Source organism: Macrobrachium rosenbergii, chromosome 15 (assembly GCF_040412425.1).
Source record: "Macrobrachium rosenbergii isolate ZJJX-2024 chromosome 15, ASM4041242v1, whole genome shotgun sequence".
In the NCBI taxonomy this organism is placed as follows: domain Eukaryota; kingdom Metazoa; phylum Arthropoda; class Malacostraca; order Decapoda; family Palaemonidae; genus Macrobrachium; species Macrobrachium rosenbergii.
This window is the reverse complement of record NC_089755.1, coordinates 23,433,898-23,457,095: the sequence shown is the minus strand read 5'-3', so window position 1 is coordinate 23,457,095 and position 23,198 is coordinate 23,433,898. Positions and strand designations below refer to the sequence as shown.

General features: G+C 44.5%; 1 protein-coding gene across 2 annotated transcripts in view; it reads right to left on the bottom strand.

Moving 5' to 3' along the window:
• Positions 1 to 23,198, bottom strand: part of Mrm2 (Mitochondrial rRNA methyltransferase 2) — a 78,312-nt gene that overhangs the window by 23,212 nt on the left and 31,902 nt on the right. For both annotated transcript variants that reach the window (XM_067117255.1, XM_067117256.1), the window contains exons 3-4: positions 11,936 to 12,075; positions 11,096 to 11,235 (exon numbers count right to left, since the gene is read on the bottom strand). In XM_067117255.1, the coding sequence (XP_066973356.1) occupies positions 11,096 to 11,235; positions 11,936 to 12,075 (280 nt within the window). The remainder of the gene's footprint in view (positions 1 to 11,095; positions 11,236 to 11,935; positions 12,076 to 23,198) is intronic.

Sequence of the window (23,198 nt, the reverse complement as noted above, 5' to 3'; positions counted from 1 at the left end):
TGGGAGTTGGGTTGCAGTAATCCAATGTGCTTAGCCTAACCTCTTTTCGTAACTTCTGGCAAGTGTCTGGCTCGGTACATTTCAACACCCAGTAAGGGGGTTGAGGTCAGTGTCTGGTGGTTTCCCCCACTCAGTCGGCCTTAGTATCGTGACACAGCCATGTCGTTACTTCCCACCTTTCCCTGTATAGCAGGTGATGTGCCATTCTCCTCGCGGTGTGGAGTGTCAGCCTCAGGGCAGTCACCAGGGGACTAGACTGGTCTCCTAATCGGAGGTTATCCACCTCCTGGTATCCGCTTTAATGTCACACACCGCTAGTGCTCTCGCTGTTCGCTTCATTTATTCGCTGGAACTCCGACACTTTCAGGGCCTACACAACCCTAGCTGACTCACGGTACCCCTGTTACCGCTTGGGTCTTTTCCACTCCGTGGCTTGTCTTGTAGGTTGGTTTTTTACTCACTTTTGTTCTCCTAATGACATTTATGAACGGTTTCAATAGTGAACCACCCGCCCCACATCCCGCAGAATCCAATGGCGGTAGTTGGTTTCGTCTTCAGTACTGAACGGACATGTCCTGCATTAAAAACTGCTATTCCATGTATTTAACCAGCGAATTTTCGTCGGTCTCCGCACCTATGGGCAATTATATTTAATTCTAAGTGTGCATGACTTTAGGTTAAGGTATATATATCATTCACGCCGATTATATCCTGCCAATTTAACTTACTCTGTCACGCTGCATGATTTTAGTTATATATTATTTCCACGTTTAACTCCGGCGTTCCTTAACTTATTTGCCATGAATAATATATTTGATTTTGTTTCACCCGACTATCCGTAGGACTGATCTACAATGCGAAGCACCTAAGTTATCTGCTCGAGCATAAGGTCTCTATCTCCGCCGGAGTTACTCCGCGCGCCTTCAGATAAGCATACTATATACAGTTTATCCATACAGATGGTACGCTGCCAGAGTCCGGTGCACCGTGAGCTGCACCAGCCTCTGCGGACATGTTATTCTGCCGCTCCCACCGCGCAGTCGGTGGAGACTTGATCGCTGCACCTGGATGGATGTGAAGTGTACACTTTGTTTGAGCAGTTCTAGGACGAGCCTGTAAGCCTAAAGTTACTGCCTTTAGTTTACCTGGTTCCTAGATCATTTTGATAGTTTATAAGGTTCTTGTTATATCCCTTATATATATTAAGTCCCGATGTGCAATTAGTTAGTCCATGTTATTTTTCAGGCCAACTGCTTAACGTTTTTTCCTTGGCCAAATTCTTTAGAGTTGGGTGGCTGGCTTTGGGAGGAACGTCCTGGTCGGGAGTGCCATACGCTCTGTCGGAGGCCATTCAGCCTCTTCCCGGCGCTCGTTCGCATGCATCCCAGCAGAAGTGGCAGCTCCCTTGATTGAGTCGAGATCTCAAGCACGAGCCCTCCCAGGATGTCATAGCAGAATGAAGTGTCAGCAGGCGATGTGCCATTAATCTGACCGGAGCCCATGAATGTGAAACCGGGACCAGGAGTGTAGGTAGTGTTGGTGGTGTGGGAGCGACTTCGCTTTAATTCCCCTTCATCCTCTGTATCTTCTTTCAGGGTTTCCAAACTCTCCTTACCTTGAGGATAGGTCGACATCGACCATCCCCAAGGCAAAAAGTCACTAAAAGGTAAGCGGGATATAAGTCCCTTCTCCGCAAGGCAACTCCCTTCGAAGTCACGGGCTTGGCCCGGCAAGCCTGCTAGTGACACTCCCTCTGTAAAGGGGTCGAGCAAGGGCAGCTGTAAGCCAGCCCCTTCAACCTGCTTCCAACTTCAAGAATCTAGCATGCTGCTTGATACAAATTAACAAGCAGATGGAAGAGAGGTGGAAGAACAGTATTGAAAGCTGGCAGCCAGAGACCAAGATCTCCGGCTCAGAGCCCTGTAGGTCAGTCACTCTTCAATTATTCGGACACCTCCGCCTTTCCTCCTTTCGAGCAAGTGGGAACCTCTTGGCGTTTGGCTCTTCATGCTCCCCAGCATGAGGATACATTAACCATTGAGGGCTCAGGGGACGCGTAGACTCAGGAGTTGGAGTTCTTTCCAGGTCTGCTTTCCCTCTCTACCCAGGCTTCGCTAGATTGACAGAGGAAGCGCAGAGAACAGATATGTCTCCAAGGAGACAGTCATCTTTCCTAGGGATCAGATCATCGCTCTGCTTCGCACTCCTTGGGCGGAGTGGGAAGCAGAAAACACAAAGTTGACCTCTCAAAGGAAATTTTACGATGTTTTCTTCGGGGATAGATCGTGAACCTTGCATGTCGAAAGTGGCTCAGGCAACTTCGTTCAGGGCATGCATGGAGGGTAAAGTCGCATGCCGCAGCCCGTGGAGACCATCCACCCTTGGTCCTCCCGGTGACCCGAATTCTGAATCCTAAGTTCATCCCACTTTACACAGGCAAGTCATCCAGACCAGGCCCACTCTCTTCATGAGCAGCTTCCCAAAAGTTCCGGGAGGCCCTCCTGGCTTCAGGTAGAGTTCACTGCCAGCAGCGGCTGATTTGCAACAATGAACTCCTTGGTGCATGGCAGACATGCACAGCTGTGCTGTATTCAGATGAACCCTTTTCCAGGTCCTACCAAATCTCTGCTGGTGGGATCTCCAAGAGACTATTTTGACTTTACAGTGCAAAGATTAACTGTCAAACATATTTTCGCAGATCGCCACTATTAGCACTTCCAGCCTAATAAACTGATGAAAAGCTCGATTTGGGGGCTAATTTATTCACCAGACCCAGGTGAATAAACATCATGGGGCAAACTAGGCCAACCAGAGCCTCCACTCCTGTGGGGTATTCCCCACAAACGCAAAATCTGAAATCTCGGCGGTTCCAAGTGGCAGGTCGTAGGAAATGGTATAAGGCTTAGAGGCCACAAACCCCAACCGTAGTTCAGGCTGCAACAGCCTCCCTGGTCGGTCAGCCTTCCACCCTCAAAGGCCCAAACCCCAACAGTTTGTGCTGGCAGTCAGCAAGGTACCCCCTTTGCCCCACCTTTGTGACGCCTCCGGCGCACAACTCCAGCCTATAAGTTTTCATGGTTCTTCTGTGGCTTCAATAAAATGGGAGCAGAGCAAGGGCTGCCTTCAGAGGCAAGGCACAGATTAAGTGTGTCCTCTCCTGGGGAAGATATGCCGGGCAGAGGAAGTAAACCTTCCCTTCCCAGTGAGAAGATTCAGGTAGGCGGAGGCTTCTACCTGTTTCTGAATCAGTGGACCTTCAGCCCAGGCCTGTTGCAGTTCCAAGGGGATCAGATGTGAGTTGGGTCAAGGACCCACCACCAACAGGTCTCCATCAACCCCTTCCACAAGTTCTGCGACTTCGCTAAGGAACTACCTAAAACGGCTAGTAAAGAAAGTGAGGCACCTGAAATTCCAAGGCAGACTGTTCAGTGTCCTCAAAAGGCCCTGCTCAACAAAGAGTAATCTGGATCTGTCTCTGCCTCAACCTTTACATACAGCGGCACAAATTTCGCATGCTTACAACTGTTAGTATCGACTTCACTTCCTCGGAGTCACAACACGCCTATAGATCTTTCAGACGATACTATCACGCTCCGATTATGGAGAAACTTCTCCTCCTTACCTAGGATTCAGGCTGGGAAGGCAAAGCTTATGCATTCAGAGTCATGCCATTCAGCTCAAATATGTTTCAACATTCACCAAGCTGGCAGAGACAGTAGTACAAAGTTGGGTTATGGTCCTTGGGGATCATGCTAGCCGCATACCTAGACAATCCTGATAATTTGGGCATCCACCGCTTCAGAATGCTGGAGAGCAGCATAGTGACCGCAGTTTCCTGGAGTCCCCAGGCTTGACAAACAGGAGAAATCCCGCCTAACCTCGAGGCTCGCTCTGTGGCCAGGTATCCAGTGGGACCTAGACTACAGACCGTCTCTTCCGCCAGCCAAAAGGAGAGAGATAGCAGCCAAGGCTACCAGGTGCCCTCAAGTGCAGAAAGCTGCTCGCAGGACTCACAGGAGAGATCCTGGGTTCTCTTTCTTCTAGTTCGCATCTGTCACAGATCTGTTGCTGAAGGTAAAGCTGAAAGATTATAAACAGAGTGGCGGAGACGAGCCAATATCAAACCTGAGGCAAGGTGTTCTAGTCCTCCAGTTTTGAGAAAAAGACTCGCCATGGCTGAACAGCCGGGCGGTCTGTCAAAATCGGGTGCTCTTCAATTTCCTCCTCCATCACTAGTAATTCAGCATAGACGCCTATTGCTGCCAGAGTGATATTCTCGCACAAAAAGGGCTAAGAACATGGTCCACAATGTTCCGCCAGTTCCATATCAAATATCCTGGAAGCAATGGTATGTTTTCGACTTGAAAAGCAAGCCTCTGCCCTTCCAAACAGATCCATATCAGGCTGAGCTTGGACAGTGCAGTGGTGGTACACTGTATAAACAGGGGAGGCTCCAAGTCGTAGCTGTATCAATCATGTGTTGATAGCCGCCTTCTCTCTCTGGCGTGAGTGCTAATGCGGCACCTATCAGCCACTCATCTTGCAGGGTCCGGGAACGTCATCATGGACTCTCTGTTCAGGTCAACTCGCTGGAGTCAGAGTGGTCTCTGGACAGAGCCTGCTCGATTTGCTTCAGGTTCCAGGTCTCCAGGCAGACTTGTTTGCTGAATGCGGAGAACAAATCCACAAACTTCCTTGTTATGTGGCCCTCAACCTGGACCTCTGTCATGCCACAGATGCAATGACATTAGACTGGAACAAGTGGCAGAGATTTACCTGTTCCTCCGGTAAACCTGCTGAAAGTGCTGCACAAACTCAGGTCTTTCAAGGGCAGGTGGCTCTGTAGCCCTAATTGGTCAAGAGCAGTTGGTACCCTCTGCTGAGCTGAAATCAAGTGTCATCTGTTACCCACCTGCTGACACAAGTAGTGTACAACAAGGACTGTGTCAGCTTCTCAAGAATCTCTGAATGCCCTGCTTTGTGGATCTTATGAAATTCGCTACCAGAGATGGCGGATATAGACCCAGTTAACACTCTGTTCTTGGAATCAGATAAAAGAGAATCTACTCTCAGGCAGTACGATTCAGCAGTTAAAAAACTGGCATCTTTCCTTAAACATTCTGAAGCTCAGGTTATGACCGCGAATTTGGCAATCTCTTTCTTTAGGTCATTGTTTGAAAATAACTAGCTGGCAGCTACACTCAATACAGCTAAGTCAGCCTGAAGAAAGTGTTTTGCATGGCTTCAACATTGACCTAACAGACTCATACTTTCATCAATCCCAAAGGCATGTGCCTGTCTGAGACCAGCAACCCGTCTCACACGTGTTTCTGGTTTCTAACGATGTTTTTGAACTCAGCATCAGAAACTGATAATGATAACTGTTCATATTTGCGCTCTGTTAAGGAAGACGTGCTGTTCCTAATTAGCTAGCTTCAGGTATGATATCGGAACTGTCCGCTCTCTCTAGAGGTGTTAATCATGTAGATTTCTCCGCTAGGAAAGCTCTTTCTTCCCCACCAAAGCCTTTAGCAAAGAATGAAGACCCTCAGGATAGTGGTCTCCTTTGGAAGGTTGTTCCTCTTCCACACAGATCCATCCTTGTGCCTAGTCACTAAGCACTGGGCTTACTAAGGAGAACTTCTCAGGTTTTGTCTGGTCCTCTTTATTAGGGAAAAAGGTGGGACACTTTCCTTAAAAGCTATCAGACAACAGATTTTATATTTCATTAAACAAGCTAACCCAGATTCAGTACCGAAGGTACATGATATCTGGGCAGTGGCAACCTCCACAAACTATTTCTACAATATGAATTTTTGATGACCTAAAAAGTATACGGGTTGAAATCTGCACCAGTGTTTAAGCACCACTATCTTAAATCACTGAAGATCTGAAGTTCCCTACAGGCTGCAGGAGTATTATCCCCTCCTAGTTGGGTCTTTCCCCATTCCCTCCCGCCTGCTTGCCCATTTGCTTTCCACATTTTTTCCTCTGCCACGCATGCTTCACATCCGGCCTCAGTTTATGTATATATAATTGTACCTGTTTTGGCAGTGTTAGGTTTAAGTGATTGTAAATTTTCTTTGTGTTAGTCTTAAGTTTGAGTACTGTTAATTGCTCATGTTTTACGGTTACTTTGGGCTTGATACTATCTGGTTCAGAACCTTGTTTGTCCAATAAAGATTCTTAGTCTAAATTTAATGTTTAACTTATTTTTCTACTGCTGAGATAATTAAATTAGCTTGGTAACGGTGCTTTATTTCTATTCTTTCTACCTTATTTGTCACTTATAATCTTTCACCTTTGCTTGGTATGATTCTTCTGATACAATTTCACCGCTGACACAGGTCCAAGCTCAGAAAAACACGTGTGATCTGAAAGGCGTATAAATTGGAAATGTTTAAGATGGCGGCCGGGGTGGTGGTTGGCTGCGTGCGGAGGATGAGGTTTAGAACGCCCCTCACTTTTCAGGGTTTTGAGATTGGAGAGATCTCTAAGGATGGAGACCTGTGGTAGTGGCAACCACTCACCCCTTGTGTATACCGACACCATCTAATGGCGTTCGATCCAGGGGTCGTAACCCTGGCATTATGGTTAGCTTTTTCTCTAGTATACTTAGCAATACTTATACCTAGAAATCAGTGCTAATGGATTATTTCACTGGGTGACACAGGTCGAGCCCAGAAAGGTTCTTTTGGGGATTGTGGTAGTATTACGTTAGGCTAAGTTAAGTACAGGAAGATTGTTTTGGTAAACTTTAGTGGTAAGTAGGAAATAAGTTAGTTTAAGTATGATAAGATGGTAATTACTAAACTGTGGCAAATGTAAATAAGATTAGGATAAGGTTCTGTTTGAAGGTCTTCAAGCCACTGTAATATTAAGGTAATACATTAGGTTAAGGAAAGTCAGAGTTTCTTTAGTAACCTTCAGACCTGTTCCCATCATCCTGCACCAACTGTGTCAAAATAAAAAAAGCCCCTACACTCTCATACGTAATCTTCCCAGGGAAACGAACTGTTCTATGGATGCCAGAGTTCCGAGGAGACTTGTCCATTTGTTGGCAGAGCAGGTCTGAAGCAAGAGAAACTTGTCTACCATTCGCAGACAGGATTCCACTCTCTTGGGGGACGGAAAAGCCCGAAAAACTAGAGAGTTCAACTTCATCCCCAAATATACTATCTTCTGAGAAGGAGCCAGCTGGGATTAGAAGAAGGGTCTTGCGAAGGTCCTCCATGAATTGTTCCTTCAATGGGGAGAGAAGGAGCCAATTGTCCAAGTGGAGTGCGATGTTGATGCCCATGAGATGGAGCCATCCTGCAAGGGGAGCGAGAATGTGAGTGAATACTTGTGGGGCCGTCAATAGCCCAAAACACAGGGCTCAAAACTGGAAGACCCGGGCCTGGAAAACAAATCTTAGGTACAGGTACTTCCTTGAATCCAGGTGCATGGGGATGTGGAAGTAGGCATCTTGCATGTCTATTGAGACCATCCAGTCTCCTTGACGAATGGATGCAAGAATAGTGACTTGTCTCCATTCTGAATTTTGTCTTCTGAACGAAGACATTCAGAGCACTGACCTCCAGGACTGGTCTCCATCCTCCTGAAGACTTGGGGACTATGAAAAGACGATTGTAGAACCACTCCTAGCTCACATCTTCGACTACCTCTACTGCCCTCTCCAAGAGGGCAGAAAACCTCTCTGAACCTATGGAGTAGGCAGTCAAGACGATGGGCTTCTTGACTAATGGAGGTTTTTCCCTGAATGGGATAGAGTAGCCCTCCACTGCTCTGTTCCCTTCTTGCTCCACCTTTCCCAAAAGAGATGGAGTCTGGCAACTATTGGGGAATGGAGGACATGATCTTCATTTCCTTGAAGAAGACATAGTTGTGGACTTCTTGATGGCTTGAGACATAAAGCGGATGTTCGATCAAGGTCTGGATGAAGATCTTTTTCTCCTGCCACGAAAGGGATGAGGCTGCAAAGGGGAGGCCGACTTCCCACTGAAAGATGGAAGATCCTTTGGGTGTCTTGAGGACAGTGACAAAAGGTCCTGGGTTGACTTCTTATGTGAGTGTGACACAACGTCATTAACGGTCGACTGTGGGAGAAAAGGAGTGCAGACTTCTGGGCTGTAGTGACTCCTTTGGTGGTATAAGAACACCAGAGTTCTCTCTTCTTTAACACTCCCATTGTAAAAAGACGGCTAACTCCTTAGAACTATCTCTGACGCCTTTATGGCGCAAGAGAGGACACCAAGAGCGTCTGAGACAAAGTCCACAGGCAAGGCAGAGCAGTCCTCTATCTTCCTTGCCAAGGTGACCACTGACCAATCCAAGAAGCTGACTACCTCAAATACCTTGAACAGGTTCCGAAGCAAATGGTTAATCTCGGCTGCAGAAAACAGCTTTAGCCGATGAAAAAAGCTTATCTACAAGAGGGGTAAATGAGCCAGGAGAAGTCCCGCTGGGAGGAGGCAGTGGCACCCAAGGAAGGAGCTTCTCCAGTGGCATAAGAAGTATTTCTTCTATGTGATAGCTGGGCATGGGGAAAACTAAAGGAAGCCTTCCCTTGCTCCCTCTTGGCCGAGAGCCAAGCACCTACTTCGCTCAATGCCTTCCTTTCCGAAGTAGAGAGCACCATCTTGGGCGACCTAGAAGACGCGACAGGTTGATTGCTAAGGAACGTGGACGCAAGAGAAGATGGGGCTGCGGGTGAGAAAAAGGCAGGAAAACTTCGGAGCAAAAAACATAGAACAGCTACATATGCAGAAGAGTCATCATCAACATCCTTATTGGACTCCTCTTCCACAGAAGACACTGGAGATAATGACAAGTCTGTAACCAGCTTAGCAGCAGGAGGCAGCTTTTTCAAAAAAACCTAGGACATCATCCAATCGCTGTTGGATGGGAGCCATGCTGGATCCATGACTGAAGAAGCTGAAGTCTGGCACCCGAAAGTTGGTGTCATCAAAGCTGAAGCTGGCGCTGAGCACTCTTTGAAGGAGACTGGGAAATTGGGCGCTACTGGGCACTCAGGGGTCTCTGTACCTCCGGGAGCCATTGGGCGCTCAGAGGCCACTGGGCAGCCAGCTCCTCCATCAACACTTCACTTGCACTATTTACACTAACTTTATTCACTTGGTCCATTAGGGCTTGAACTGAAGTCCCTAATTGGGCCACAGACTCCACTATTAACTCAAACCTCCGATTGAATTTCGAGTCAAGGTTGGCGATGGCACTGGGGTCAGAAGTGTGGGAGCTTGGTAAAGGATCAGGTGGGACAGCTGGAGAAGTGGGAATAGGGGACATTAAAGGCACAGATACAATAGGCACGTCAATACTACTAGGAGACTTAGCAGATTCATGACTAACTGCAGTCTTATTGTCATTCCTAATTGATGCTTTTCTCTTTCTATCCCTCTCTAATTTAGACAGATGAGAATTTAAGACTTTCCACTGTTTAGGATCCCTGTCTACACATTCACCACAAGGTAACACTAAAGAACAAACCTGACCCCAGCAATCTGAGCAAATGGTATGAGAACCATACTTTGCTGGAGTCAACCTGGAACTGCAGCCTTTGCAGCAATAACAAGTGGAAGACGTACTTGCGTCGGACATCGTCACAGACAAGTTGGTTACCAAAAAGTCTTAAGTTGGGAAAATTAAGTATAAATCTTGAAAAACAGTAAAAAATATGAAAACTTCCGTCTTTTACTAAAAACCTATCACTGACTAATTGCCAAAAGGCTACCAAAAGCAAATATACTTCACCAATCTGTCTCAACCAACAACCAGTAGAGAAACAAATTCCAAATTTAGCTGAGAGCTAACAACCTTCCTCATCAGCCGGCAGAAACAAATTGAGGTTCTTTGCCGAGTTGTTCCTCTCTTTCCCAAACCCCAAAACAAAAGAATCGCTACTGTGAACTTTCAAATTTTAGTTGCCGTACTAGTTAGAAACTACAGCCATGTCATTACTTGGTAAGTTACCTATATAAAATGAGGTATTTGAGGCATTTTATTTCAAACAGAACTTAAGAATTATACAGCAAAGTATCATCAAAGAAACAAGAATGCATGGAAGTCTGCAGAGAGGTCTGTATGTGATGGTGGCCAGAAGCAAAGTCGAGTGTATACTGACTGGTGGGCAGGGCTTCCTCCTACTTATCGATAGTTAACCCTTACAGGCTGAGCTAAATATGCATTAAAAATACCCAAACACTAGACAGACTTTAAGATCACCCAATTAAATAAAAAAATCACTGGAAAGAGGATGATATGCAAATGGTATATGAAAAAATTCTAAATAATTTTCTGTACCTTCCACAGGAAGCTGAAAGTAAAGATTTCCAACCATGAATAATAGACTCATAAAAATATACCAATTTTAGCAAGTTATACATGTCCTTTCTAATATTTTTTTTAAGTTATTTTGCAAAATTATAATTACACCCCACATAATATCACAGAGGATGAGGACTAAAGTCAGCAACAATCACTGTACATTTATGGACAAATATTTTTGAGATGTACTGGGCTGGGGAGATGTAGTACCTTTTAGTGGGTTATATGTTCTTTCTAATATTTTGTTTGTACTTTCCAAAATTACAACTACAGCTGACATACTACTGTAAAAGATAAGAACTAAAACCAACAGTAATCCCTAAGTATATTTATTGGTAAATACATAAAGGTGTACTGGGAAAGGGAGATGTAGTACATTCCACATGAAATCTCAACAAGTCAGACTATTCTCCCTGTATCCTGAGCTGAGATGTGTGTTACCATAAGCACTGTCATATAGTCATTTGTGGCCCATTCAAGCAATGGAAATGATTTTCTGAAAAATTCATTCAAATATCATGGCGGAAAGTAACAATAATCATATGATCTGAACCTGAGATTTTCATATGCAATTATTGGGGGGATCAAAAGATCCCTCCCATCCCTAGGGGGTTATCAGACTTGCCTGAAAGTTTAACAGCCATTCCAGCTTGCGTTCGCAAACTAAATCCTATGCAAAGAAGGAAGGTTTGTATTTGTGTAGGAACAAAAAAATGTTAGAAAAAAGAAGTTACACTGTTTCATTTACCTTTCTACCATTGAGAATTTTTAGTATCTCCTGCTGAGTTTCAGGGTGTGTAAAATTTTTACCACATAAAAATATAGCTCCAGGTAGTGGATGAATACCCAAGAGATCAATACCTACAACCAGTCCTTGTTTGTTTTTTACTGAAAAAAAATCAGAAGATATTTTAGCACTAACTGGAAGAAAGGTTTTATGCATTTTTTCATTTTCTTTAAAAGTTATAACTTATTAATTTCTAGTGAAGACTAAGGTCCTAAGGCATTAATACAATAATAGGTACTGAATTGCATAACCACCAAAGGCATAGCTGATCATCTTTTTGTCAAAGTTCTCTGGTTAGTCTGGAGGAATCCCAGACTACAATTAAAGTTTTACCATGCTTAGTTCCTACTTACAACACCCAAGACCTGACCCTATCTTTTAAAATAAAAGGTTTTAGGACTTTAAGGATTTCCACCTCTTTCAAAACTTTCAAACAGCAGTCACAAAAAAGTGAACAGTTACTTTAAGTACTTTAGGTGAAATGTTCTCTCTCTCTCTTACTTATTTGTTTGGCTATACTGTAGTTGTATTTACAGTCTTCCATATTGACTTCCTAAATGGGTTACATGGTATGAATTCGAAACAAGCAATATAAATTTTCAGCAAACCCTGCAAGTTCGGTTACAAAGTAACGAGTCACAAGAATTATACACGACAATTTCCTAAATACGTCAAAACAGTAATTTGTTTTATTAGGTGGTTAATTTAATAAGCAAAAGTAGAAATTATGCCAATACTTTGTAAGGTATATGATTTTAAGTAATACTTTAGTCATTAAGGTGTTAATACTTAACACTTAACCATTTGGTAAACTGTTGACTCTGGAGACAGCCACTTGAGTCCAGGCACCTGGAGCAGCCCCACACTCAACAACTACCTGGCCAGGATGAAGGATTTTGTGATGATCATCAATTTCTTTTAGCTTGAACGCGCTTCGAGCTCTGTCAAAATAAAAAAAAATAAAAATATGTTTAGACACAAGAATGGTCAAACTTGAAGAATAAATGAACGATGAAATTTAGTCTATGAAGCTAAGCACTAGGGTGTTTTCAGCCAATCAGTGCTTAAGAATGGGAGTGTTGTTTTGGCACTTCAATATGGGAATGTTGTTTCGGCTCTTCAAATGGGAATGTTGTTTCAGCACTTCAAAACAAGAAAAGTCGAACACATAATTATGCTTTATAAAACGTATGTACGTAGTCCACTTGAATATTGCAATATGATATGGTACCCACACTACTAAAAGGATATTGCACAAATAGAGAGTGTACAAAGGTCCTTTACAGCTAGAATAGAAGAAGTTAAGGACCTTGACTACTGGGAAAGACTACAATTCTTAAAATTATATAGTCTCGAAAGGAGAAGAGAACGCTACAAGATAATACAGGCATGGAAACAGATAGAAGGAATCACCAAAAACATCATGGAGCTAAAAATATCAGAAAGAGCAAGCAGAGGTAGATTAATAGTACACAAAACTATACCATGAAAACTAAGGAAAGCACACAGGTCATTAATCCACTACGCACCAGCATCAATAATGCAGCAATTATTCAATGCATTACCAGCTCATCTGAGGAACATATCAGGAGTGAGTGTAGATGTGTTTAAGAATAAGCTCGACAAATATCTAAGCTGGATCCCAGACCTCCAAGATTGGAAGATGCATACCGGAAGATGCATTGGCAATTCTCTGGTAGACATCAGAGGTGCCTCACACTGAGGGACCTGGGGCAACCCGAACAAACTGTAAGGTCTGTAAGGTCTGTAAGAAACTGGAAAGAGGGAGATGGAATGGTTGAACATAAAAGAGGTCCACAAAATAGATAAGATGAAGTACAAAGATCTAAAGTTAAAACTGGGAGAAAACAGTTAAGAACTCAGGTTTGTTAGTTATGAAAAATACAAATTAATTTAAATGTCATATTTTCACTAAGAAGCAATAGTTAGAGAGGATGGACAGCAAGATGGAAGTGAGCAGGAATGGATGTAAAATAAGAGATTAAAGACTTACTTTTTATATTTACTTTTTTGTGACTTATCAAACAATTTTAAAATAAATGTATACAATAGAGGGTCTCTGATTCTGATGTGCTACAGTGCTGCCTGTAGGATACCAACCAACACCCAATTAGAGACAGTCACTGAAGTGTCATGGATTACTAAAAAGACTTTACTAACAATCAACCCCACATGAAAGGGAAACAGTGCTTTTATGAAAAAGAAAACAAAGAAATGATGAAAAGGATGCAAATTAACACATGGGCATACTTTAAAGTAAAAGGCTATGCTGTACATGAACTAAAAGGTGAGGTAAATGAGACCTGTTGGGTGTACAAGCTGTAGAACGTTTCAAGAACATACTTTTCAGTCACAAAAGCCTCATAAACAATAGCACCTCAACTTAACAGACACTTTGGGGTCTGGGTTTCTGAGAATATTACAGCCCGCACTTGCATTACGTATTTTCTAGCTATCTTACAGCTAACAGCAACTCCCTGTAGTTTTTAACCTGAACTAACCTGCAATTTACACTTAATATTCAATTTAAGAGATTTATCTAAAAATGAATCATCTAAAATGATAGCAAAGAAAAAGCCAACCATACTAACATAGCTGAAAGGTACAGAAGTTGGCTCAGTTGAGGTCTGTTAAGTTCAGGCATTTCTTAGTGCTGCTTTTTCATACAGAGCATTATTCTAGCACTATACAAAAAAAGGAGATCCTGTGGGTTGCTAAATGTCTCAAATGGTGCCTCAATCAGTAAAACTGGGGTTTCCTCCGAATAATCTTCATAATTCTTATTTTCTCTACCATTAACTCTGGCACTATGATGATGTATGTAAGGGAAACAAAAAGCAAGAGCAGTACCATAGGGGAAAAAATACTGATTAACCACTCTCTTGCACTGTGAGAACGTATGACTAAGAAAAAGAAATGTTCTAGCATCAAAAAAACAAGAGGGATGAAAAATGATTCTCTGGTTCACAGGCTGTACATAACCAATGGGAATGTGGAACAGATCAAATCCCACATGGAAAAGAGGCAGCAGAACAACAAAAAAGATTCTAAGAGATTTAATGGCTGTTTTCTATACAAGTCAATAAATAGTACCATTACCTTAAGATACAAAATTACCTTTTCTGGGTTATCCGACCTGTGTCAGCCGGTGAAATAACCATTCAGCACTTATTTCTAAGTAAAGCTATTGCTAAATATACCAGAGAAAAGCTAAATGCCAAGTTGGAGTTACTACCCCCAGTGCGAGCTCCATGAAATGGAGTCGTGTATGAGAAAGGGTGAGATTGTCACAATCACAGGCCTGCGCCCTGTACACATTCCCAATGTCAAAAGTCCCACCGAGTGAGGTGCCGATACAAACCCCCGCACCGCTCGCGGACTGTAAACAAACCAGCGTCACCTACATTCCATTTTTAGCACGCGTCGCTTTTGTTAGCCTTTTCTGTGTGCGCTCTTTTGTGCCTCTTTTTCTTGGCTTAATGGCATCCTCCCAGGATTCTTTATCACCTAAGTTGAGTACCATCTCTTTATTTTATTTTAGGCGGTTGAGGCTCCTTATTTCCCTCTAATTTAATAACTAGGGGATTTATAACGCCCGCCTCGTCCACCTTCTCCCGGCCTCATGTGACCTTCAGTCTCGGTGCAGGATTTTTATGTAGGAGCTTTGTTCCCCTTCATTTTCTTATGTTTTGTGCCTTATGCTTACCCTATATTCAATTTGGCATTATTATTTATTGTTGTGTTACCCATCTCTGGGGAAGTTCGGGTCCTTGTCGTTTAGGCTACGGGTTTCCCCACTCGGGCCTATCCGCTCTTTATCAATTCTTATATGTGTTGTATTTTGGACCCTCACTTCCTCCAGCTTTTGGGTATATTGTTTGAGGTGGTACAGTTATGCTTATTAGGTTTATTTTAGGCCTAGCGCACGGATGTTTTTGATATTTATGGATTACGTCCTTTGTTTTCAATGTTGAAGGTCAGCCATTTTCCCTCCGCACTCTTATCGCGTTGGGTTTGGTCCTCCCTTCTACATGTGTCTTTATGATTATTTGAATTATTGAATTATTTTATTTATGCCTAGGTTAGGTTAACTTTTTAGGCTAGTCTGGTAGATGCCTTCTCCCCCCTGGGCTACCTCCTTCAGCCAGCCGGCTGTGTTAGGTTAGCCTAGGAGTTAGGCTATGGCGTTCTGTTCCCTTCCTCGGAAGTGAAGTTTAGGTGTGTAGGAGGGCCTCATGGTTGGTGCTTCCCTTCGGTTTGTGTTATGGGTAGAGGTGTTGGGCCTGCGTTATCTCCCTCTCCCTGTTTCGGCCTTTCCGTTTGGATTGTTGAGTCCTAGTAAGGTTAAGCTGGAATAGCGAGGGTATCTTGTGTAGCCTACCCTTGTCCGATCCACACCTTTGGGTTAGCTTTCCAACTTCATGTATATCCCCTCTCTACCTCCTTTCCCCCTTCCTTGCTCTCTCCCCCTTGGTTCACTTTCATGTACTTTGTTACTTACCAAGGCTTGAGAGCTTTACCCTGTTCCTTACGCTATAGCTTACATCCCCTTCCTCTGCATTGATTGGTTTTGTCCTCTCGGTACTGGGTTTCCGACCTTACCCGGTCGGCACCCTGTCGAGGTCTTGTTTAGTGACCGGGTGCTGCCCACACTCCTGTTCACCATTCCTTTACCTTTCCTTGCTCATTTGGCCTTTGAGGGTTCCCCATTCTCTCCTCTCTCATTAATCGTTCGTACATGTTCGACCGATCGAGAGGAGAGAAAGTGGATCTCATGGCGCCCGGGAGTGCTCACTCACCCCTGGTCGCCGCTACTGGTCCCCCTCCTCTGGCCTGTCCCAACTCTCCCCCCTCCCTCTAGCGTCAGTGCGTTGTTTTTCCCCAACCAGGGTGTCGTTCTCCCAGACCGTCACCTCGGGGAAAACATTGTGTACATGTAGCCAGTTAGAGTTTCCCACCTGACTGTCTTCTGTCTTATTCACACGCCATTGACGTTTACCTTCGTTCTATTCATTTAGAACTCGTGCACGTTCCCTAGTATCTACCCTCCGCCGACTAGCTAATTTTGTATTTTCCGCTAGGTAGTTGGGCATTCTCGTCGCTTACCACTCCGGTGGGTACGGTGTATGGTCGGTCGGTGCTCACCACACCTCCTCCGCTGTCACTGTATTAGAGTAACAGGACTCCCCGACTCAAGCGGAAACACCCAACTCTTACTTATAGTTGACCTTTCACTAGCATGTATATATATATACTGTATATATATATATATATATATATATATATATATATATATATATATATATATATATATATATATATATATATATATATATTATATATATATATATATATATATATATATATTTTTTTTTTTTTTTTTTTTTTTTTTTGAAATTTTGAATTTTACATGTCTTTTTCGGACCTTCCTGTTGCTCCGGATTAACTCCGGCGGTCCCTTTATGTTGTTTTTGATCTTGCATGATCTAGTAGACCCCTTATCCTTCCGGTATGCTCCGGTGGGGTCTATCTGGTCTAATTATCTATTATCCTAAGACACTGCTCCGGCACCCTACTCCGGCGGCCTTATCAGCATACTCATGTACCCGTCCACTTACAGATGGTGCGTTGTCAGGAGCAGGGGTGCACGGCAGTCCTGCAGCAAGCTAGTGGACATGAGGTTTGCAGGTCCCACTCCGGGTGCGCCGTTCACATAGGGGACCTGGTCGTCTGGCACCCTGATGGCTGTGAGGTGTGCTACGCTCTCTATGAGCGGGTTCTGGATGAGTCGGTAAGTTAGTTATTTCCTTTCCGATTCATGCTTTTCTTTGAGTTTCGTCTCTTATGGATAATTGGAAGATATTCTCTTTTTAGGAGGTTTGGTCACCTAACTTTCTCCTTCTTTCAGATTGACCGCAGCTCTCGTGACTCTTCGCTTATGACCCTCAAGACCTGGGTCAGCGGCTTCGGGAGGAACGTCGGGGCAGGGAAACACTACGTCCTTCCTAAGGACATCCGCAGCATTCTCTTCCCCGGCGCCTGGATCTCAGCGTCAGTTGCTGACGAGGTAGCTGCCCCTTTGATCGCTGGGATCCAGATGACTCAGCCTTCCCAGGAAGACGTGGCCGCATGCGGAGAGGTCACTGAAGATGTTGCGGCTCTTAATTTGAATCTGGAGCCCATGAACGTGGACCTGGATCTTCAAGCAGGTAAGGGGGTAAGTGAGGCAGGTGAATATCTGTTTAGCTCTCCTTCTTCTTCTGTTTCTTCTTTCCGGGGCTTTGTGAAATCCTCTTACCTTATGGACGGTGCAAGGTCTACCGTCCCTAAAGTTAAATCTATAAAGAAAAAGACCTTGAAGACCCAGAAAGTCCGCTCCGGGGTTCCCTCGAAGACGTCACGGGCTCCTAGCCCCGTGCCGTCTACGAGCAAGGCCTCTACCTCTGGGAAGGGAGCACGACCCAAGCAAAGTAAGGAGGTTCCCCCCCCTCCTTCCTTTGATGCAGAAGCATTTGCCGAGCTTCTTATGCAGAAGCTCGACAAAAGAGTTGACGACAAGCTGTCGCAACTCTCGAATCAGTTGTCATCCTCTAATGCTTCCGTGCTTTCCCTATCGCAGCAGGTTAAGTCCCAAGGGACCTTAATCTCTGGATTTATGCGTGGCGGAGCGGCCAACAGATCTTTCTCCATTCTGGACACCTCCAGCCTTCCTCCCTTTGATAAGGAGAACCCTTGGCGCCTGACCCTTTATGCTCCCCAGCATGAGGGTACCCTTACTATCGAGGCCTAGGCACCCGTAGGTTGGAGGAACTCGAATTCTTCCCTCCTGGTCTGGAATCTCCTTACCCAGGTTTTGCCAGACTCACTGAGGAGGCATGGATTCGGTCCGATAAGGTCCCCAAGGAGACTGTCATCTTCCTGAGAGACCAGGCCCAGTCGTCTCTGCTAAGGACTCTATCGGAGTGGCAGGCGGAGAACACCAAACTCACCCCGGCCAAGGGTGCGTTTACGATGTTCTCTTTGGGAGAGGTTCTTCCCACCCCTTGCACCTCAAAAGTGGCTTCCCTCACTAGCCAAGCTTGCATGGAGGGTAAGCCTCTTCCTCATCTCCGGGAGACAGATCCCACCTCTCTTGTCTTCCCCGGAGATTCTGAGTTTTGGGAAGGAGCCCCAGCCACTTTCACGGTAACACGACTTGACCCTGACTGCGCTTCTAACCTGTTCAGTGAGCAACTACCTAAGATCCCGGAGTCGCTCCTGAAAGCTGAAGCTGAGACTAAGGACAGGCTTAGCAGGTCCTTAAACTCTCTGACTTTGGCGGAAGCAACGTCAGTGGTCTACAGCGAAGACGCTTTATTCCAGGTACTGACGAAATCTCTCTTAGCGAGTTTTCAGCAGGACCTGTATGACTTCATCAAGGCCCGGATGAACTGCCGAAAGCACATCTTTTCGGCAGCCACCATCCGTCGTGAGCCTAACAGGCTTATGAAAAGTTCCATCTGGGAGCTAATCTCTTCCCCAGGAAGAGGTTGATGCGGTCCTAGCTGAGGCAACTAGGGCCAATCAAAGTCTCCGCTCCCGTTGGGGTCTTTCATTTAAGAGGAAACAGTCTGAGCCCGCGGGAACCCACCCTAAGTCCAGGAAGAAATTTAAGAAGTTCAAACGGCTTCCGGCTCAAACTGTCTTGCAGGCTGTCCAGGTTCCCGCTCCCGTCATCCTTCAAACCTCCCAGTCCCAACCTCAACCTCAGTATGTGCTGGTTCAACCAGCCCATCAGCCTCTCGCTGCCCCTTCATATGTCTCTTCCCCGGCTTTCAATGCTTCATATGAAAGCCAGGGGGCATTTCGTTCAATACAGAATGCAAGGGGAACTAGAGCCAGAGGATACTTTAGAGGTAGGGGAACACCTTGTTCCTCCTCCAGAGGAAGAGGAGGCAGAGGCTCCAGAGGAGGCAGACCCTCTCCCACCCAGTGAGATATCTCAGGTAGGCGGGAGGTTGTATCATTTTCGGGACCAGTGGAGCTTCAGTCCCTGGGCCCAGAGCATAGTCTCCAAAGGACTGGGGTGGAGTTGGTGCAAGGGTCCTCCCCACAGTCAGGTTCCATCAATCACCGTCCAAGGCTCTGAAGGACTTTGTGAAAGATCTATTACAAAAGAGGGCAATAAAGAAAGCGAGACACCTGAAATTTCAAGGCAGACTGTTCAGTGTTCCAAAGAAAGGTTCCAGTCAGCGAAGAGTAATTCTAGACTTGTCCCGTCTAAATTCTTACATTCAATGCGACAAGTTTCGAATGCTTACAATCTCACAGGTTCGGACCCTACTGCCCCGTGGAGCCGTAACCACCTCTATAGATCTTTCAGACGCCTATTATCACGTCCCGATTGCGAGAAGGTTCTCTCCTTCTCTGGGGTTCCGACTGGGAAATCAAGCATACTCGTTCAGAGTCATGCCATTCAGTCTCAATATAGCCCCCAGAATCTTCACCAAACTGGCAGATACGGTAGTTAAGCAACTCCGGTCTCAGGGGATCATGCTAGCCACATACCTGGACGATTGGATCGTTTGGGCATCCAACGCCAACGAATGCCGGAGAGCGACAGCCATAGTAATCGGCTTTCTGGAATCTCTAGGCTTTCAAATAAACAGGAGAAATCCGCCTAGTACCGGAGAGTTGCTTTCAATGGTTAGGGATCCAGTGGGACCTGTGTTCACACAAACTATCTCTTCTGCCGGCCAAACGGAGAGAAATAGCCAAGGCAACCAGGCAGTTCCTCAAGAACAAGAAAGCTTCCTGCCGTACCCAAGAAAGAGTCTTAAGTTCTCTTCAGTTTGCTTCAGTGACGGATCTACTTCTGAAATCCAAACTGAAAGATATAAACAGGGTATGGCGGAGCCGAGCCAATGTCAGGTTCAAGGACAAGGTGTCCCTGATTCCGCCGATTCTGAAAAAGAGACTCCGGCCTTGGACGACAGTCAAGAGCTTATCGAATTCAGTACCTTTTCAATTTCCTCCTCCGGCATTAGTAATTCACACCGACGCTTCCCTAAGCGGGTGGGGAGGATACTTTCAACACAAGAAAGTACAAGGGACTTGGTCCACCATGTTCCGCCAGTTCCATATCAATATCCTGGAAGCTATGGCAGTCTTTCTAACCCTGAAGAAGCTGCGTCCAAACAATCTGATTCATATAAGACTGGTTTTGGACAGCGCAGTAGTGGTACATTGTATAAACAGGGGAGGTTCCAAGTCGAGTCGGATCAACCAGGTTATGATAGCAATATTCTCCCTAGCAAACAAACACCGGTGGCATCTGTCTGCTACCCATCTTGCAGGGGTCCGGAATGTCATTGCAGATTCCCTATCCAGGACAACTCCGCTGGAGTCGGAATGGTCCTTGGACAAAACATCATTCAGATGGATTTGCAGTCAAGTTCGGGTCTCAAGTAGATCTCATTGCAACAGAATGCAACCACAAACTACCTTGTTATGTTGCTCCCAACCTGGACCCTCTAGCTCACTCCACAGATGCAATGTCAATAGATTGGAACAAGTGGCAAAGGATCTATCTGTTTCCTCCAGTAAACCTGTTACTGAAAGTCCTTCACAAGCTCAGGACATTCAAAGGTCAGATAGCCCTAGTGGCTCCCAACTGGCCGAAGAGCAACTGGTTTCCACTTCTTCTAGAGCTGAAGCTTCGGTGCTTTCAAATTCCCAACCCAAAACTGACGCAAATAGTACAAACTCAGACTGTGTCAGCTTCCTCAAGAATTCAGAATGCCCTGGCTTTGTGGATTTCATGAAGTTTGCAGCTCAGAAAGATGCTAATATTAATCCTATTAACACTTTGTTCCTAGAATCAGACAAAAGGGAATCCACTCTCAGACAATATGACTCAGCAGTTAAGAAATTAGCACTCTTCCTAAAAGAATCTGAAGCAACTGTAATGACCACAAATTTAGCAATTTCATTTTTTAGGTCATTATTTGAGAAAGGTCTGGCATCAAGTACTATTACTACAGCCAAATCAGCTTTGAAAAGATATTTTTACACGGTTTAAAATTAACTTAACAGATTCTTATTTTTGTCAATCCCTAAAGCCTGTGCTCGTTTAAGACCAATAACCTGCCCACATACGGTTTCCTGGTTCTTAAATGATGTTCTTAAATTAGCTTCAGAAACGGATAATCAAAATTGTTCTTTCATAAATTTATTGAGGAAGACCTTATTTTTAATTAGTTTAGCTTCAGGTGCTAGAATTTCCGAGCTGTCTGCCCTGTCTAGAGAACCCAATCATATTGATTTCCTTCCATCAGGTGAAGTGTTGCTAGCTCCTCACCCTAAGTTTCTAGCTAAGAATGAAGATCCTCGAGATAGGTGGTCTCCCTGGAAGGTCATCCCCCTCCCACAAGACCTGTCTTTATGCCCAGTCTTTACTTTAAAGGCCTATTTAGACAGGACCTCACAGATAACTTCGGGGCCTCTGTTTGTAAGGGAAGGGGGAGGAACTATTTCTATGAAAGCCATCAGACAGCAGATCTTGTATTTTATTAAACAAGCAAACCCAGACTCAGTTCCAAAAGTACATGACATTAGGGCGGTGGCCACCTCCACTAACTATTTCCATTATATGAATTTCGAGGATCTTACAAAATATACAGGGTGGAAGTCTCCCGTAGTTTTCAAACGCCACTATCTGAAATCCCTAGAAGCTCTGAAGTTCACCACAGTGGTGGCAGGAAACATTGTTCCTCCCTCTGTTTAATTCTTTTTCTTGTACTGTCACTTTCCTCCCTCCTACCTGCCTCATTTATTCCCTTTCGATCACCTCCAGGTCAGGCATACTTCACAGCCTGTCTCCTGACCATGTTATAGTGTTGTATTGTCTCCTATGTTTATATTTAAATATGTTTTTGTGTCCTTTTGTCTTGTGGAACATAGTTCCCCCACCTTAATCCTATGTATATATTTAAGTACCTATATTATATATTTAAGTACTCCTTAATCCTATGTATATATTTAAGTACCTATATTAGATATTTAAGTACCTATATTTTTGCTACCTGGATAATTAAAACTCTTTTGGATTTATAGTTTTATTTCTTTCCTCTACAAGTTTCTTTTATTGTTTCAGGATGGTATTTTGTTTCTCTGTTATTATTTCACTGGCTGACACAGGTCGGATAACCAAGAAAAAGGATTTTGACAAAGGAAAAATCTATTTCTGGGGAGAGACCTGTGTCACCCGGTGACCCACCTCTGATTCTTTTTCCCCCCCCTTGATAAAATACCATTCCAGGATGGGGGTGCTAACATGGAATGTAGGTGACGCTGGTTTGTTTACAGTCCGCGAGCGGTGCAGGGGTTTGTATCGGCACCTCACTCGGTGGGACTTTTGACATTGGGAATGTTTACAGGGCGGAGGCCTGTGATTGTGACAATCTCACCCTTTCTCATACACGATTCCATTTCATGGAGCTTGCACAGGGGGTAGTAACTCCAGCTTGGCATTTAGCTTTTCTCTGGTATATTTAGCAATTGCTTTACCTAGAAATAAGTGCTGAATGGTTATTTCACCGGGTGACACAGGTCTCTCCCCAGAAATAGATTTTTCCTTTGTCAAAATCCTTTAACTGACCCCAAGACAGATCACAGGCACTGCTGGAAGTCCTAAGTGTACATACCAACCCAACAGTGTCAGCAGAAGTCCTAAGTGTACATACCAATTCAACAGTGTCAGCAGCAGAGTTTTAACACAAATCAAACCATTACATTACTTCTTACATTTAGCAGCTTATCTTAGCCACTGCTCTCCTTGGCTCCATGATATTACTGACTGACAGGGCCATAGCAAAACACTAGAGCATCCTGAAAATATAGCTGCTGAGCAGTGAAAACAGATCATGCCTCTCATTTCTAGCTTGAAGTTATTAATATCCCTATACAACCTGGGACCTGGGAATACTAAAGCCAATTTTAAATAAGAAGCCAATAAATAGTCAGGAATAGTCATGGAAAAATAGCAGTTTTTAAAGGTAATTTG